We start from the raw sequence: 18857 nt of genomic DNA on the forward strand, positions 1-18857 counted from the left end.
AACACAACTTCGAATATGTATACTAACATGTTATATCACCTATATTCAAACCACACAAATCGAAACTAAGTATTGGGTAAGTAAATTTTAGGTGACAAAATAATATAATAAAGATCAAAATGATTTGTTTTTTAAAGTTAGAGGGACCAAAACAGTAATATTCTAAAAGTTCAGATATTAAAATAGACATTTTAAAAGTCTAGGGTCCAAAATGAAATAAACATAAAAGTATAAATATTTCACGGAACACAATACCTAAAAATTGATTATGTTTATGTTGACTTCTAATTGCCCTTTGAACTTCTTTAGGGTAAGGATATGAACCTGTAAAAAGAGTTGAGAACCCTCCAACGTTCAAGTTAGTAAGAACCCGAATTATAGGTATGAAGATGAGCAATATGATTCGCGGACTTGCGTACAGAGGTTACCCTTGTATTTATAAGCACAAATAAGTGGGACTCACTCTTAAACCATTTTGCACGTTGCGAGAATAATTACCACGTGCATTCCCATAGTAGTGACCAGTTCCTTCGGAAATGGTAAGATCTTTGGCACAAGAAGAAGGGGCTGATTCGTATCATCTTGACTGGCTTCTGATTTCTCTATTTTTTTTAATAATACCGAGTTGGGTTCTTTTCCTACCCGTATCGAATAGAACATGCTGAGCCAAATCTTCTTCATGTAAAACCTTTTCCTCTTTTCGGATGATAAATATTTCTCAGAACATGGAGTGTGAATCAAACTCATGTTTTGAATTGAAATTGGGACTGTAGGTGCAATGATTTACTTCACGGGCGAGGTCTCTGGTTCAAGTCCAGGATGGCCTAGCTACGCCAAGGAGAGTGGGGAGTTGATCAATAATTTCTTATCATATTTGGAACCAACCTTTACATAGTTCAGAGTTACACTAGAGTTACACTATATTCATCAGCCTTACGATTAATATTACACCTCAGACTTTGGTTACGATTAATATTACACCTCAGACTTTGGTTGTTTTTCTTCTCTGGTGACGTTGACGATCATTAAATTATTGCCCAACATATCCAACTCTGTAGTTTTTCATTTTGATTTCTATTATTTTTCATTCATATTGATGTTAAAAAGAGAGAGAAAAAAAAGATAACCAAATAGGGCCGAAGTATTGGGCTTTAAAATTTGGGCCGATAACTAAAATTGGGCCGTGAAAGTGGGTTGTAGTGGGCCTATTGAAAATGGACGCACTGCGAATGGCTCTTCGAGAATAAAATATTAATTAAAAAAAAAAGTGAAAGGGAACGGGAAGCTCAATCTGAATGGCGTTGACGGGCATCGCTCCCATTGGTCGCGTCAGCTTACTTCGTCTTCCACTCTTCGCCATTGCTGCTACTGCTACTCCTTCTCGGAGCTCTCCTTTTTTCAGAGCTACCTCCCTCTTCACGTAAGCTCTCTCTCAATTCTTATCGTTTGGCTGGCTTTCAATTCGTACGTGTAATGTTTATGCTCTCTTTGTTAGCCTTTTTAATCCACCTCAATCCACGCAAGTAACTACTATGAATTCCGTTGATATTTAGCTCTAATTACTGCTCGCAGTGGTTACACTTCGGTCCATCGCTGAGTTATTGGTTGCATTTATTAGGTATAGTTTTAACGATTTTTCACTGGAATTTCACTTCCACTGATCAGTTTTTGTCTAATTTAAATGTAAATGCCATGAAATGGAGTATCATAGTTTTATTTCAGCTTTTGATCGTTTGGATGGGCAAATGAAGATTGATTTCACCTCCGCTGATCAGTTTTTGTCTAATTTAAATGTAAATGCGATGAAATGGAAGTATCATAGTTGTATGTCAGCTTTTGATCGTTTGGATGGGAAAATGAAGATCGATTTCACTTCCACGGATCAGTTTTTGTGTAATTTTAATGTAAATGCAATGAGATGGAACTTGGAAGTATCATAGTTGTATGTCAGCTTTTGATCGTTTAATGAAGATTGAAAACGGACGTGCCGGTTGTACAGAATCTGAAATTCTGGTAAACACGGTGATTTTAGGCATGTGTCTCTTACTGATCGCTGCTAGACAACTTCATTTTTATTTATTTATTTATTTTCTACACGCTTCCTCAAGCTGGAGAGGCACTGACCATGGATTCCGAGCTTGTCTTTGAATAATGGAACAAATTCTGGTGTAGGTGGAGAAGATGATGGACACTTGGAAAGAATTATCATTTCATAGCTACCATGATAATTCAATTTAGTTTGCTTAGAGCATTGGTGTAATGATTAGATAGTGAGTTTGTTTTCTTTTGGTGAGGAAGGAGTTCAATTATTGGGCTTGGAGGTAAAGCTCCGGTACCATGCCAACTTTTAACAAACTTACTGTTCAATTCTACTTTAATCAATCGTTTTTGTAAAATATGTATACAACGCAGCCACAATTTGTTGGCAATTAATTGATGCCGTGTAAGACTAGGGACAGAGAAAGAAAGAAATCGTGTATTTCATAGAATCTGAAAATTTGGTAAACCCACGATTTCGTGTGTAGGTATCTTGATTGCTGCATGTAACTATATTATTTCCTTTAGCACTGTCATCATTCTTTCCCCAGTTAATGCTGCAGTAGAAAACTGTCAACTTCCTTTGCCATGGATGGTTCAAAGATTAGTGCCGTTGTTGACGAGCTTCCAGCTGGGGTTGATCCAGAAACTGAGGGAGAATATGCTGAGCAGTCCAAATTACTTCAAGAATTCACAACAATTCCTAACATTGACAAAGCATGGATGTTTAAGTCTGACAGTGGTATGGTTGCTGTTGTTTATGCTGGTGCATTTACTATTCATGTGTTTATAATTGTCATAAAATTATGTGCTTGGCGATGTTAATTCTATTCTTACTTGACATTTTTCATAGGAGACTCCGTGGCAACGTTTTCAATTAGCCAAGCAAGTCTTCTATCAAATAAGAGGAGAAAGTATACTTTGTCAGCTCATATTTCTAAGGGAAACGGCGACAGTTCCGTGAACTTTAAATGGGCTCCATTTCCTGTTGAAATGATTGGAGTCTCTACAATAGTGCCATCGCCATCAGGCTCAAAACTTCTTACAGTTCGTAATTCTGAAAATGATTCTCCAGTTAAATTGGAAATTTGGAGTGCAGGTCAAATCGAAAAGGAGTTTCACATCCCTCAATCTGTTCATGGCTCAATATATACTGATGGATGGTAATGTGTCGGTTATATTAATTTTTTGAATTGTGAATTTGATGCTAAATTAATGTTCACTTTGTAAGAATCATTTTAATATGCTTGTTCTCTTAAACTTCTAAAAAAATAATATAAAAATGGCATTCTTTATTGTATCTCCTTGGTAGAAGTTCTTTAAAATGTACTAATTTTATTGGTGGGTGAGTTTGTAGCGTCTGTCATAAAGAAAAAGCAATAAGATTTAAACTCTATTTTTTTTCTATGTTATAGGTTTGAAGGAATCTCTTGGAACTCTAATGAAACTTATATTGCTTATATTGCGGAAGAACCTTCTCCCTCCAAGCCAACTTTTACTGTTTCTGGATATCAAAAAGGTTGCTCAACAAATAAGGATTCTACCAACTGGAAAGCTCAAGGGGATTTTGAGGAAGAATGGGGGGAAGCTTATGCAGGTAAAAGGCAGCCTGCTCTCTTTGTCATCAACATTGACAGGTGTGGTTCAAGTGTTACTGTATTCATATTGACAAAATAAGGCACAATTTTAGATTTTGTGAACTTTGTTAAGAATTCCTTTTTCGTTTCTCATTAACAGCGGAGAGGTAAGGCATGTGAAATTAATCGAGAAATATTTGAGTGTGGGCCAAGTCGTATGGGCTCCATCCATAGGCGTGCATCAATATTTGGTTTTTGCTGGGTGGTCATCAGAGCCTAGAAAACTTGGTATGAAGTACTGCTATAATCGGCCTTGTGCATTATATGCAGTTAGGGCCCCGGATTATGGATCAGAAGTCGATGAACATAAACTCAAGTGTGTTATACTTTCTCTCTTATATTTTTTTTGATGGATTTTTTACTAATATCGTTTCAATCTGAACATTCTAATTTATTTCAATGTTGTCCAGAGATGGATCGAAGGAGGATTTTCCCCTCTATAATCTAACTCAGAACATAAGCAGTGCCTTCCTTCCTCGGTTCAGGTACAATTTTATCTCATTACCTTCCAGTGTTTGTTTCCCTAAACTTGTTTTTCCACAGCAAATCCAGTACGTTTTAACTTTAACTTCTGTAAATTCTTTATCAAATTTGGATGATATATATAAGTGGCTGCAGGCTATTTTCTAACGTATGTTGAGGGTAGGCTAGACTCATACTCTAATTTTGTTCTATTGTTTGCATGTGTTTTTAGTTCCAGACCTCTTTACATAAACGCTTGCGAGCATGAATATTAAATCACAACTTGGAGTACAGTTTTTATGGTCCTTGTATACTATTTAATCATTTTCATTCTTATAATTATATCTTTGTTACTTTAGAAGGTATTTCATGCTTAAAGAGTCAATTTAGATAGTTTTATTTGATGTGCATATACTTCTCCCATTGATCATTTTTTGCAAATAGTTTTTATGGGTCATCAATTAACATGCAAGCTCTATTCTATTGCATGTATATGAAATAACGCATAAGATGAGCAACGGGATTGGAACTGATTATTATGAATGATAATGTTTTCCAGCCCAGATGGGAAGTTCCTTATATTTTTATCTGCAAACTCTTCTGTGAACACTGGAGCCCATTCCGCAACAAATTCTCTTCACAGAATCAACTGGCCTACCGACGAAAAACTTTGTTTTAATGAAAATATTGTTGACGTGGTGAGCTTTGTATTTTTTATTTGTAAATATTGGTTAATGTGAAAATCTGTTGGCCGATTGATTTCTTTTAAACTAGTTTCTTCTGTGGGGTGGTGTCACTGTATATGTTACAAACATTTGGGCATGCCACATCTATTCCCCACATCTATCAAATACTTGTTAAGCATAATAAACATGTGTCGAATATTATGAGCATTTTGAGAATGAAAAAAATTAAAATTTTGGTTTCAAGTTTCCTTTATTTGTTAAGATGTTAAGTCATTTAGTAAATTGATTTAGTTGTTTGGTTCTTTCTAAAATATTTTGACATAAAACATTGATTATAAATGTTTAAGCCTCGTGAAGTAAAATAAATTTTTAGCATCAGAATCTTTGAAACGTCTAAAAGTAATATATCTATAAAAAATGTATATTATAATAAACTATTTTTGCTATGTCCATATCCATGTTCTAGATTTTTAGGAATGAATGTGCCACTATATCCGTGCTTCTTACGGAAGAAGCATTGGTGTTAAATCAGATGATGTTTTAATTACTGAATAGAATGTGCTTAGTTTTCTTTTGAGAGGAAACAAGAAATTTTCATTCATGTAATGAAAGGAAAGGAAAACAGTACAGGAAAATTAAATGAAAAATAGTAAAGGTAAGAACCAAAGATATTAGCCAATAGGCGGAGTTATGAAAACCTCCCCATTCATACGAATATATTGTAAAGGAGAAGCTAGAGAGCACACCATTGGGAAACTTAAGTTTTGTCGCTTCAAAACTACCCAATGCTTGTGAGGTCTTGCGGCTTCAAAAACTTTCTTTCCATCCAAATTTCTGGGCGAATGCTTTACTGCATATTGGTGCTTTGAAGTTATCTTATTTATTTACTAGTTATTTTTTCCAAAAGTTCCTTATGCCTTTCTTGGCAACCTTTTCTGTATAAATTAATTTTGAAGGTTCCTGTGGTGCACTGGGCTGAGGACGACCTCTTTCCTGGCCTCTATTCACATGGTTTCCTGATTAATCCATGGCTTTCTGACGGACGTACTGTTATTATATCATCCATATGGCATAGCAGTGAAGCAATACTTTCCATAGATATTTTAAGGCAATTTATCATTTGCTTTAAATTTATGTTTTAATTCTTACGCTAATCTCTGTGCTCCAATTTGTATAATACGATGATATTTTTTATTGAACATTTCAGTGGTGAAGTATCACGCATCAGTCCATCCAACTCAAACTTTTCGTGGAATGTTCTCGCTCTAGATGGAGACAATGTTGTTGCTGGTAATGTGGAAATGAGATCTTCCTGATAAGCTTGCTCGCTGGAACTGATTTTTAACATTTTTTCTTTGAAGTTCCTATCTGCAGTTTCTAGCAGCCCAGTAGATATTCCTCAACTCAAGTACGGTCGTCTTATTGAGAAAGAAACTAAGAATGCTGTATGGAGTTGGTTAGATGTATCAAGTCCTGTCTTTAAATGCTCTGAGAAGGTTGTTCAATTTTTCATTTATAAACACCACAAATGTTATCCCAAAAGTTCTGATTAAGTAAACCGGCACTTTATGATACAGGTTAAAACTCTACTCTCAGCTCTTCAGTTCAGTATAATGAAGATTCCAGTCAAGGATGTTTCCAACTGCCTGACAAAAGGTACTGTACAGAACAGATGATTATTTACCATTTTATTTCCAATGTGCAGATTTGATTCAGACCAAATGTTGCATGAATGCATCTTCAGAATACCTATGCCTGAAGCCTATACATACTCAGACTAATGAGAGAAATTCTTAGTATTACATTGCTTTTGGTGAAACTTTCTTCACTACTGGAAGTAAACACAAAACAATCCATTCCCCATTATTTTTAATAATCAAAATTGTTGCAGTGCTGTTTGTGCAACAGAACTGAACTTCATTATTTTTTTCAATAGAAATTTCTCTCTTCAAAATTTAAAAAATAACAATCCTTTACTGTTTAACTTCATAAATAAATAGCAGTCACACAAGTCAATGAGCTAGTTAATCCAATTCTCATGAAAATTTAGATGCGAGATAAAATTTTGCTGTCAACTTTCTTGATGCAATTAACTACCATATGTTTTAACGAAAATTTGAATTAATCATGAAATATAGATGATCTGGGAATGTTCCTATATTTGGTGACCTTCTCTGATGATAATGTTGGTTTCCTTTTGTCAATGTTTTGGTCAAATATAGAACATTTCTTGAGCTTATAAAATGCAAATCAAAACATGTGAGTTTTGTTTCTTCTTCTATGAAATTTTTACCCTCGAAAAAGTGATGAAAGGTAAGTGTTAGTTCAGTTACTTTCTTTTCAGGTGCTAGCAAACCTTTTGAAGCTATCTTTGTGTCTTCCAAGTCCGTCAAAGGGAATGAGTTGAATCCAGTTATTGTTAACCTTCACGGCGGTCCACACTCTACGTCCATATCAAGCTTCTCAAAGTCCTCGGCATTTCTCTCTTCACTAGGATTCAATCTTTTGGTTGTGAACTATAGGTAGGTCGACTTTCTTCCCTCTGATCTTAATTTGGGTTTAGTTGTACCTAGAAGTATTTGCAATTGAAGTTGGGTCAAATTAATCAGCTTTCAGTTGGTAATATATATAATATAATAAGCGTATATCTCACCTGGACCCCTTCTCTCCAGTTTATCTACTACTTGGGTCTTTTTTATTATTCAAAACCTCACATAAGGATTACTCCTACTTCTCGAGACAAATTTTTTCTTTCGAAAAAGATTAGCTTTAATTACTGGACATAAAATTTTTTACTGAATTATTTGAGAGCCAGATTTGAAAAAGTCATTTGTTTATAAAGTGAGATCGAGGCGATTGAAAAATTATGCTTTATATATCAGATATAGTGTCACTGACTCACAACATAAAGAGCGTTCTTTCCTTTCTTTGGCTTCTTTGATATGGTTATCTCAGAGGTTCATTGGGTTTCGGTGAGGACGCATTGCAATCTCTTCCCGGAAAAGTTGGGTCCCAGGTACTAGTTTTAGTAAATTTAGGTATTCGTTTTTTTTTCCTCGAGAATTTTCATTTTACTGCTATCGTGATGACTGTTTTTCTTCGGATGTCACTGAATAGAATATTTTTTTAATCTATTTTTTCTCAGGATGTCAATGATGTACTTGCAGCTTTAGATCACATTATCGACAAGGGACTTGCTAATCCATCTAAAGTTGCAGTTCTAGGTGGTTCTCATGGAGGTTTTTTGACAACTCATTTGATTGGCCAGGTCGAGTAGTTAACACAAAATTTTAATGTTGCATTTTCTGAAAATAATTCTCATGTTCGATTAATTCTGCGTGATTGATAAAGGATTTTGTATCTGTTGATTCTTTCCATGATTTTCCCTTTTTTTTTTTTTAAATTTGAACTCTCCCGAGCTACACTTGAAAATATGACGGTGCACGATGCATGTTCATTTCGTGGTCCACTAATGTGGTGATATTTTGATTTGCATTTTTTCCCTATCACACCTTCTAATTGTTCTTACTCCTTTACCTAGGGTAAGTTGATATTACTTTTTCGAAGGTTAAAAAATACTTTTTGTCCAATAAGAACTCTTTTCAATAATTTCCTAGTATTTTATTAGATTATCAAAAGTGATTTTTGAAATTCTTAAAAATACTTTAAAATTTTTTCAGAATGCTTTTAAGAGAAGCAATTAATTAGTGCTTTTCAAAACAACGCTTAAATAAATCACCTCTATGAAAAAAGTCACCTAAACTCACATTAATGTTGGGAGTTATGGCATATAGAGTTCTAAGAAGGCAATAATTTCCTTATAAATTGAATCCCTTCTGTTTTCAAAATGATGCAGGCACCAGATAGATTTGTGGCAGCTGCTGCAAGAAATCCTGTGTGTAACCTTGCTTTAATGGTTGGCACATCAGATATTCCTGATTGGTGTTATGTGGAATGTTACGGAAGGGAGGGGAAGAATTACTTCACGGAAGCACCATCTGCTGAGCACCAAATCGAGTTATACAACAAATCTCCCATTCTACATGTCTCAAAAGTACGTAGATCAAAATCTAACCATCTATTTCTTTATTGGTACATTGATGTTTTAAAATTCTTGCTAAACTTGGAAAAAAATAACACTCATAAAAGCTTTGGTCAATTGATCTAATAGTGCAGAGGACTAAATTTTGTTTATTTATTTTTTGTAAGAAAAATTGTAAGCTCTGTGAACTTTATTGAAGAATCCATCGTTCATTGAAGGATCTTCTTAGGGAGGATCCTCGTCTTGTGAGTAACAATATTTTTTTTTAACTTTCTTAAAACGTGGTGAGATATGATATAAATCAATCTTAATCAGAAGATAGAACTGTTATTTAGTCCAAGTATCTTTATTTGGAGAATTATTTTACCAACAACTCTGTTTTTTTTAAATATATATTTGACCTGTTTATCAATACTGCTAGCTTCACGTATTTTCTCAGTATACCTTAATAAATTTCTTTCTTTTTGAGTGGATGTTCTCCGTTGAAATCTTCTGTCTCATTTCGATTTTGCAGGTTAAAGCACCCACCATTTTTCTTTTAGGTGCTAAAGATCTTCGTGTTCCATTTTCAAATGGATTGCAAGTAAGATGTAACACATTCTATTAAATTCTACGTCCTTTTTGACTTATTTCTATGATTTTTTATTTTTTATTTTTTTATTTCATCATGTGCGATGGGGTTCTAACCCCCAATTTTTTGGTTGAAAATATATGCTTTACAATCAGTTGAGCTATACTCAGGTTGACTTATTTCTGTGACTATAAAGTGACTGTGGTGTTGTTATGTTTATCACCAAGAATTATCGCACGAAAACAAGAAACTGTGTCCAATCTCGGACTCTTTGAATTTCTTATTATACCAGAAAATTATGTCAAAAAATACTTTAATGTTATACTTAGGATGGTTATATATAATATGCAGTTTGCACGAGCGTTGAAGGAGAAAGGAGTTGAGGTCAAAGTGATCATGTTTCCAGATGATATTCATCCCATTGACAGGTTCCACATCTACTTACTTTCGCATTCTCGCATTTGTTCTGTTCGAAGCTCATTTTGTGAATAGTTTCTGATTTTGAAAACACATTTGTTTCTAAGGATCTTTATATTCATATCTCAAAATTAAATTAGCAATGAGAGGAGTAGTCTAGCTATTTATAAACATTATTAAGCCTCCTAAACTCTAATCTTTTCGACGTGAGATCTTTAACAAACATGATCCTCTGTGAAAGGTTAAGATTTTGTTACATTTGAAAGAATGATTTTTGCAATTTCAATAACAACATTTTAAAAATAGGAAACTATTCTCTACATCCTCTAAATTATGCTAAAAATTATGCCGATTATTTTAGGCTGATTAGTGTGGTTTCTCTGTATTAGGCCACAATCGGATTTTGAAAGCTTCCTCAACATTGGTGTGTGGTTCAAGAAGTACTGCAAGTGAGTGGCATTTCCTTCCTCTGTCGTTCGCCTTGATCTTCAAACAAAGAATTCTGTACTCTCGTTCATGATATAAAGCCACTCATTCTTAATAAAATGACTATATGTTTACCCTTTTTATCATTTCAACCTTCAAAATAGTGGTATACATTCCTATTGGTTTTTGGTTGCCCAAATTGACTTGCTTTGTTGAAGGAGAAATGACCTAAGATTTACGAGAAATTATAAGCCAATCTAAGCATAAATTAGTACGTTAAAGTACTTTTTACCATCCTAAAAGTTGGTGGTTTCATCTTCTATCCTATAATTATTCAACTAAAAAGAAAATAGAAAAAATATTTTTTTTTTCTTTTTGAGTACAAGTGGGGTGGAAAATTCAAACTTACCTCTTGATATGAGATTAGTGTCAATTACTCTTAAAAAAAGTAAGAGTACTAGTGAAAGAATAACTAATAATTAATGTAGTACTTGTCAAACTAGAGTTAGTTTCCAATATAATTAAATCACGAGAGAGCTTACTTATCTCGATTGCAATCTCCAGCTTTTATTTTACAAGAACTATGTCTACTTCACTCTTACAATTATGTCTATTCTATCAGTAACAACGACCTAGTATTTGGAAAAGAAAGCCATTATTGATTCTACATTAGTATGAGATGAATTTGCCCAACCACTAGGCAAAGCTACTATTCCAATGAGGATTGCTGGCCTCCTTATTTAAAATGAGCCATCTCACTTGCCTTTTTTTTTCTTTCAATGCAATAAAAAAGGTTACGATAAGATCAAAAATGGATTTTTAAAAATTGGAGGACAAAAATAAAATATTTCAAATAAAATAAATGTCAAAATTCAGCCACAAAAAAAAAATCCGAACTATATTTCTATGTAAAGATATGATAAATAAAACAGGTTCTAAAATTTTTAAAATTATAAACCAAAAGGATAAGGAAATAGGGCTAAAATATTGGGCTTGGTAGTTTTGGGCCAAGAACTGAAATTGGGCCGTTAAAGTGGTATTGTAGTGGGTCTGTTGAAAGTACACGGCCACAGCCTACTTCTCCTAGCACGCGCCACGGTGAAAATGATCCAGCTCGGATCGAAATACTTGAGACGTATAAAACAAAAGTAGAATATATTTCGCATACCTAAGAGGTGAGGAAATTGACCAATTTAACCTAACAAGTTTTTCAATGGGCTCAAATGACCTGCTTTTCTGACTTAAAACAATATTTTTTGACATGTTAGAAAATACCTAACTTTACAAATCATAAAAGTTTAACTGTTTGAATTGTTAGCTTCACGTATTTTCTCAACATATCTTAATAAAATTTCTCTTTTTGAGTGGATGTTCCCCGTTGAAATCTTGTGTCTCATTTCAGTTTCGTGTTCCATTTTCAAATGGGTTGCAAGTAAGATATAACACATTCTATTAAATTCTACATCATTTCGACTTGTTTCTGTGACCTATAAAGTGGTTGTGGCGTTGCTCTTGTTCATCACTATGAATAATTGCACAATGACAATAAATTGCGTCGGACGTGGACTCTTTGAATCTCTTACTATTCTGAAAATTATGTCAAAAAATACTATAAGTTTATGATGGTTATGCAATAATATGCAGTTTGCACAAGCGTTGAAGGAGAAATGAGTTGAGGTCAAAGTGATCATGTTTTCAGATGATAATTATTCAATTGACAGGTCCCACATCTGCTTACTTTCACATTCTCGCAAGTTTGGATCTCATTTTATAATTAGTTTCTGATTTTGGAAACACGTTTGTTTTTAAGAACAATGTTCGGGTCATAAAAGATTAAGATTATTGTAACATTTGAAATAAACTATCCATAGGTTCATGATTGTCACAATTTCATTACAACGTTTTGAAAATAGGGAACTGTTCTTAAATATCCCGATTATTTTAGGTTGATTCGTGTGAGTTTTCTGTATCAGGCCACGATCGGATTTCGAAAGCTTCCTCAACATTGGTGTGTGGTTCAGCAAGTATTGCAAGTGAGTCGTATTTCCTTCCTCCATCGTCCACCTTGATCTTCGGACAAGGAATTCTAGACTCGTTCATGGTATATAAGATAAGAGTTCTCTTTCTTAATTATGATATTGAAGGAGAAGTGAGAAAGATTAAAGAGCACAATTTAGTAAATAAAATACTTTTTATCATCTAAAAAATTGATGGTTTAATCTTTTATCCTATAATTATTGAACTAAAAAAGGTACCTACTAAAGAACGGTACATCGTAGTACTTGTCAAACTAGAGTTGACGTAAATAGAACTAAATAATGGAAGAGCTCACTTATCCCGACGATGATCTTAAGCTCCTTATTTTATAAGAAGGATGTCTCTTTCATTGCTACAACTATGTCTAGAACAATGTCTCCATTAATATGAGATCAATTTGTCCATTCACTAGGCAATGCTACCATTTGAATGAGGATTGTTGGCCTCCTCATTTGAGATGAGCTCTCGCTTTTTTTAAATACAGTACAAAAAAAATTATGATAGGATCAAAATGATTTTTTATAAAATTTCAAGAACGGAAATAAAATATTGTCAAATCAGCAATCAAAATAAAATTTGAAATACATTTCTACGCAAAAATATATAACTTATATTTTTTGTCTCCATGCATTCACATTCGTGTAACATATAAATCTCAAGTCGGAGTAAAAATAATTTGACTACATCAACATGGCACTACGTTAGTTTATATCAACTTTATATCAATTGTTCACTACACTAAATATATATATCACTCACGAATCACAAGGCTATTAAATTTTATAAATTAAATACAATATTTAAATGGAATATTTTCACACAACCGTGAAAATTTTAATTAAAAACACAGTTTAATCTTAAAAAAAAAAAAAAGAAATAATAGTAATAAAAATAGAAGGCCAACCATTAACCCGACAAGAAGGAAGAAAGCGGAAGTCTCATTTCCCTCGCTTATTATCTTTCGTCCATTCTTCAGATAATCAGAGACCATTCTCGCGCTTTTTTAGTTCATCAGCCCGTCTTGATGAATCAATTCTCATATCAATCAACTCCAAGAACAACCCAAGAAGCTGAATTTCACCATCTCTGCTCCATTCGATTGACTTGAGCATCTAGTTTTCTCGTAAATATGTTTGTGAAGCTGCAGTATTTGGATACGCCCTGCTTCCACGGACTGGGTACTATGAGGTCGCCCAGTGTAGGAGTCTCACTTTCCCCCCCAGATAATCTCGTCCCCATTTCCAAGAAACCCAAAGACTGGTGGATTCCCGAGTCTCCCAACAGATATTTGAAGAAATTGGGTGGAGTTCAAAAATACACTCGTGATAATGGTGGTAGTGGTGGTCGCCGACAGGAAACTGGGTTGAAAAAACCAAGTAAAATGGAGGAACGGGAAGTCCAGAGAAGGAATCGCCGTTTGGGTAATCGGGTTGTGGTGAATAAGGATGTGCTGGATGATGGAAATGGGTCGGTGGAAAAAGTGCAGCCCAAGTGTTCGACGAAATGGCTGTCGTATGGTGGATGCATACCGGCGATTTTGCAGGCTCTGGATGAGGTCAGTGACTTGGATGAAGCTCTGAAGCCTTGGAAAGATAAGCTTAATAACAAGGAAAGGAGTATAATCTTGAAGGAGCAGAGCAATTGGGAGAGGGCTTTGGAGATTTTTGAGTGGTTTAAGATGGCAGGTTGCTATGAAGTGAATGTGATTCACTACAATATTGTACTTAGGATTCTTGGGAAGGCGCAGAAGTGGAGGCTGGTTGAGAGTTTGTGGGTGGAGATGAATGATAAGGGGATTAAGCCAATAAATTCAACTTATGGGACATTGATTGATGTTTATAGCAAAGGAGGGTTTAAGGAAGAAGCGTTGGTTTGGCTTGAGAGGATGAATGAACAGGGAATGGAGCCTGATGAGGTTACCATGGGGATTGTTGTTCAATTGTACAAGAAGGCAGGCGAGTTTCAGAAGGCCGAAAATTTCTTCAAGAAGTGGTCATCAGGTAAATCAGTGATATGTGGGAGTAACAATAACAGCAAAGTAGCTTCTGTTAAAGTTGAGAGTTCTCTGCTCCCTCCTCATGTTTGTTTGAGTACCTATACATATAATACATTGATTGACACATATGGGAAGGCTGGACAGCTTCAAGAAGCCTCTACAACTTTCAAAAATATGCTTAAGGAAGGGGTTGCCCCGACAACTGTGACTTTCAATACTATGATTCACATTTGTGGCAACCATGGAAAGTTTAAAGAAGTTAATTTTCTGATGCAGAAGATGGAGGAGCTCCGATGCCCACCCGATACAAGAACATATAATATCCTCATTTCTCTTCATGCTAAACATGATGATATTGACTTAGCTTCAAACTATTTTGCAAAGATGAAGGAGGCTTGCCTTCAGCCGGATATTGTTAGTTACCGTACTCTTTTGTATGCTTACTCTATACGGAATATGGTTGCGGAGGCTGAAAAGCTCGTAAAGGAAATGGATGAAAGGGGCTTTGAGATAGATGAATTCACCCAATCTGCTCTGACCCGGATGTATATTGATGCAGGAATGCTTGAGAAGTCATGGTCATGGTTCTGGAGATTTCATCTTACAGGGAATATGAGCTCTGAGTGCTATTCTGCCAATATTGATGCATATGGAGAGCGTGGACACATTTTAGAAGCAGAGAGAGTTTTTGTTAGCTGCCAAGACGAGAAGAAGCTCACTGTCCTTGAGTTCAATGTGTTGATTAAAGCCTATGGTGTGGTAAAGGATTATGCTAAAGCACAAAAATTATTTGATAGTATGGAGAGTAATGGTGTCACTCCTGATAAATGTAGCTATAGTTCTCTGATTCAGATATTGTCTGGTGCGGATATGCCGGCCATGGCACTCTCTTATCTGAAGAAGATGCAGTCAGCAGGATTGGTAAGTGATTGCATTCTGTATTCAGTGGTTATATCGAGCTTTTCAAAATTGGGTCACTTGGAAATGGCAGATCAACTGTATAGAGAGATGATTGAACATGGTGTGCAGCCCGACATTGTTGTTTATGGGGTGCTGATCAATGCTTTTGCTGACACTGGAAGTGTTAGAGAAGCTATTACTTACGTCGATGCGATGAAACGTGCAGGTTTGCCTGGGAACATGGTTATATACAACTCCTTGATAAAACTCTATACCAAAGTTGGCTACCTCAAAGAAGCACAGGAAGCATACAAAATGCTTCAACAAACAGAGGATGGTCCAGCTATATATTCTTCGAATTGTATGATTGACCTCTATAGCGAACGTTCAATGGTCAAAGAGGCCGAAGAGATTTTTGGGAGCTTGAAGAGAAAGGGAGAAGCAAATGAGTTTACTTTTGCTATGATGTTGTGCATGTACAAGAAAATTGGAAGAATTGAGGAAGCCATTTGTATTGCTAGACAGATGAAGGAACAGGGACTTTTAACAGATTTGTTGAGCTTTAATAACGTGATTGGTTTATACGCAATGGATGGACGATTCAAGGAGGCGGTTGGAATATTCGAAGAGATGATGAAAGCTGCCATTCAACCTGATGAATGCACCTACAAATCGCTCGGGGCTGTCTTGTTAAAATGTGGAGTTTCAAAGCAGGCAGTCAGCAAGCTTGAAGTAACAGCAAAAAAGGATCCTCAAAGCGGATTACAGGCGTGGGTTTCGGTTCTGTCTGGTGTTGTTGGAATGAATGTTATGGGTGATCTGTAGTTATTCTACTAAGCCCCCATGGGACAGAACCAACCTGAGTTAATGTTGCCCCAAATTATCTTACCTGAACTCGAAGGCAAATTCAAAGCTCATGGAGGACCGACCTCGAATTCGACACATTACAACATCAAGAGGAAGTTCGGCCAAAATATCTGAGATCTTGGGAGTAGTTAGTATGAAAACAACCCAAGCCGAGATATAAAGTCAAATGCAGGCTAGCCTTTGGTGTTCTTCACGTGCAGATGCAACTTTTTTCCCCATTGATTGCAGAATGGAAGGTATTATCATGTAAAAATATTTATACAACCAATCAAAAGGGAAAGTCGTACAAGTTTGTATAATCTAACTTGTAGTTCCATGTGAAATATGCTTGATTTGTATGGAAATATTGCTCATTTTGCATCTTGTCTCGAGATTGGGTTGAAGTTTTCCTTCAACCACAGTGGGTTTTCTTTCTTTTCTGAAATGAACTTCCCAAGATTAATCATTCATGCAGTTTCCAAACAAAAAGAACAATTTTTTTTAACATGTCTGTATTCTTAATTTGTTGTGCTTCATCTTCATCCAGGTTCAGAACAAGCAAATCGAGAGAGAGAAAAAAAACAAACCCTGAAGAATTATATTCAGAAAGTGCAGTCTTAGAATTGAATTTCTCAATGTACATAGAAAAGAATCCATGTTCTTCCTGTCCCTCAGTCAGCTAAAATTCACAAACATATAAACAAGTTAAACAACTCCCCCGAACACGGCCAAGCCCCGGCATGGCTCGGCCGCCCGCCCTGAAAAACCATTCCAAAAAGAATCAGAAAATCCCTGTGTTATGTTATCACATAGCCTCATTGGTGTGCCAAGAAACAACAATGTCCTGCAACTTGGCTTTCAAATCTCCCCAATGCGTCCTCTCAAACTCCATCTTCGATTCAGCTACCTTCACCTCCACCATCAACAGATTTGTTGTAATCTGCACAATTTCCATGAACAAAATCATCCTCCCCTTCCCCAATCCAATGGCGCCACTCTTCCCTTTCTCCACTCTGTACCCCAATTCTCCTCCGATCTCCGTCACCCTCTCCTCCACCTTCGCCATACTCACCCCCGTCGTGAACCTCTTCTTCTTACAATCCGTCGGCTCGAACAGCCCCGACAAATCCAGCCCGGGAGACATCGAAATTATATCGAACGCGTTCATCGCTGGAACCTCCCCGGAATCTGGCTTGTAATTCGCCAGTGATTCGAACAGGCTCTTGTTGCTGATTTGGGGCTTGGATCGCAGCGACTTCTTGTACCACGAATGCTGCATCAGTGCCTCGATGCTCATCCTCGTGTTCGGGTTCGGATCAAGCAATTGGAAGATCAAATGTCGGGCCGGCTTCGAAATGGAATCGGGAAATTGGTACTCCCGACGGTACACTTTCTTGTACATGGCCATGAGGTTGTTGTCGTTGAAGGGGAGGTGGCCGGAGAGCAAAACGAAGAGTATGACTCCGCAGGACCACGCGTCCGCTTTTGCTCCGTCGTAGCCCCGCCGGGAGACGACCTCCGGCGCGGTGTAGGCGGGAGTTCCGCACGCCGTGTGGAGCATGCCGTCTTTGATCTGCTCCGGTAAGGCGGAGAGGCCGAAGTCGGAGACCTTGAGATTGCCGTCCTCGTCGAGGAGCAGGTTCTGGGGCTTGATGTCCCGGTGAGCGACGCCGCTTTGGTGGCAGAAATGGAGGGCGGAGACGAGCTGTTGGAAGTAGCGGCGGGCGGTGGATTCCGTGAGGCGGCCGCGGCGGAGGAGCTTCGCGAACAACTCTCCGCCGGAAGCGTAATCGACGACGAGGTAGATCTTGGTTTTGGTGGCCATAACCTCGTGGATTCTGAGGATGTTGGGATGGTGCTGAAGGCGGCGCATCACGGCGATCTCACGGACAATGCAAGGCTCCATGGCGGCGTCGATGGTTTTGTTCTTGTCGATGATTTTCACGGCGACGACGGCGTTGTCGGCGAGGGAGCAAGCCTGGTAGACCTTCGCGAAGCTTCCGCGACCGAGGAAACGTCCCAATTGGTACTTGCCGAGGAGGGTGGCTCCGGTGGGCGGCGGCGGAAGCGGCGGAGGGGTGGGCGGACCACCGGGCTCCATGGCGAGAAGGTCGGGGAAAGTAGCCGGAAATCGAAACCGGAGAGTTCAGTGCACGGGACGGCGATTTATTATACTTTCGAGGGTTAGGTTTTATAGGCCCATTTTCTCAGAGTTCGTTGAGGTTCAGAAAATTCCAAGGGTTCAGGACTTTTTTCCATTTATTCCCAAAATACCCTCTTTTGGTTTTTTTACCATCATTGACCTTTTTTTTCCTATTTTTCGATTCCGCGTTGCGGGTTCAGTTTCGAGAAAATGTGGGGACACGTTTCATTTCCCAAAGTATTGTTTGGTTAGATTTTTTGTTTTATTTTGGTTCCTGATATTTTTAAAATATTGATTTTGGTTATGTATTTTTATTTTGATTCATTTTAGTTTCTATACTTTTAAAATGTTCATTGTATCTCTGTAGTTTTAAAAAATGGCTATTTTAGTCCTATAATTTTATTCATAATCTCCTTTTTTTTCTATCACAATTTCAACCTAATACTAAAATATAAACATTACTTTATATTAAAAAATCCGTTAGTGTAAAATTTGTGTTAAAATTTTACAAGGGTCAAAATAAACAATTTAAAGTAAAATTACGAGGACCAAAATAGTATTTTTTTACCCTACTGAAAAAAAAATCTACTTTTATTTCTAAATTTCATCAAATTGAACTCTAGAACTAAATTAGTGTCGCAAGTCGGACTCACTCAA

The 18857-nt window shown here is 36.7% G+C and overlaps 3 protein-coding genes across 5 annotated transcripts; 2 read left to right on the top strand and 1 right to left on the bottom strand.

The window, feature by feature from the left end:
• Nucleotides 1-1267: 1267 nt before the first annotated feature.
• Nucleotides 1268-10424, top strand: AARE (acylaminoacyl-peptidase-like protein). 3 transcript variants are annotated; one of them, XM_022282865.2, is made up of 18 exons: nucleotides 1268-1420; nucleotides 2601-2779; nucleotides 2891-3200; nucleotides 3453-3674; nucleotides 3775-3990; nucleotides 4085-4159; nucleotides 4696-4834; nucleotides 5779-5930; nucleotides 6030-6112; nucleotides 6197-6318; nucleotides 6400-6478; nucleotides 7152-7344; nucleotides 7778-7838; nucleotides 7968-8090; nucleotides 8679-8876; nucleotides 9379-9447; nucleotides 9787-9863; nucleotides 10242-10424. In XM_022282865.2, exons 1-18 carry the CDS (start codon nucleotides 1296-1298, stop codon nucleotides 10303-10305), a joined length of 2487 nt encoding a protein of 828 aa, XP_022138557.1. In that variant the 5' UTR covers nucleotides 1268-1295; the 3' UTR covers nucleotides 10306-10424. The 3 variants fall into 3 exon arrangements, with proteins under 3 accessions (XP_022138557.1, XP_022138558.1, XP_022138559.1); XM_022282866.2 differs by having other exon boundaries at nucleotides 7167-7344; XM_022282867.2 differs by having other exon boundaries at nucleotides 1279-1420; nucleotides 2589-2779.
• Nucleotides 10425-13212: 2788 nt separating this feature from the next.
• Nucleotides 13213-16743, top strand: LOC111009820 (Tetratricopeptide repeat (TPR)-like superfamily protein). Its single transcript, XM_022283036.2, has 2 exons — nucleotides 13213-16314; nucleotides 16605-16743. The coding sequence occupies exon 1, from the start codon at nucleotides 13445-13447 to the stop codon at nucleotides 16034-16036; it is 2592 nt and encodes an 863-aa protein (XP_022138728.2). The 5' UTR covers nucleotides 13213-13444; the 3' UTR covers nucleotides 16037-16314; nucleotides 16605-16743.
• On the bottom strand, nucleotides 16635-18207 carry LOC111009821 (CBL-interacting serine/threonine-protein kinase 7). Its single transcript, XM_022283037.2, has one exon. It carries the CDS (start codon nucleotides 18156-18158, stop codon nucleotides 16863-16865), a length of 1296 nt encoding a protein of 431 aa, XP_022138729.2. The 5' UTR covers nucleotides 18159-18207; the 3' UTR covers nucleotides 16635-16862.
• Nucleotides 18208-18857: the final 650 nt, after the last annotated feature.

This window comes from Momordica charantia (genome assembly GCF_013281855.1).
Source record: "Momordica charantia cultivar OHB3-1 chromosome 7 unlocalized genomic scaffold, Mcharantia_2.0 BLBB01000007.1, whole genome shotgun sequence".
Lineage (NCBI taxonomy): Eukaryota > Viridiplantae > Streptophyta > Magnoliopsida > Cucurbitales > Cucurbitaceae > Momordica > Momordica charantia.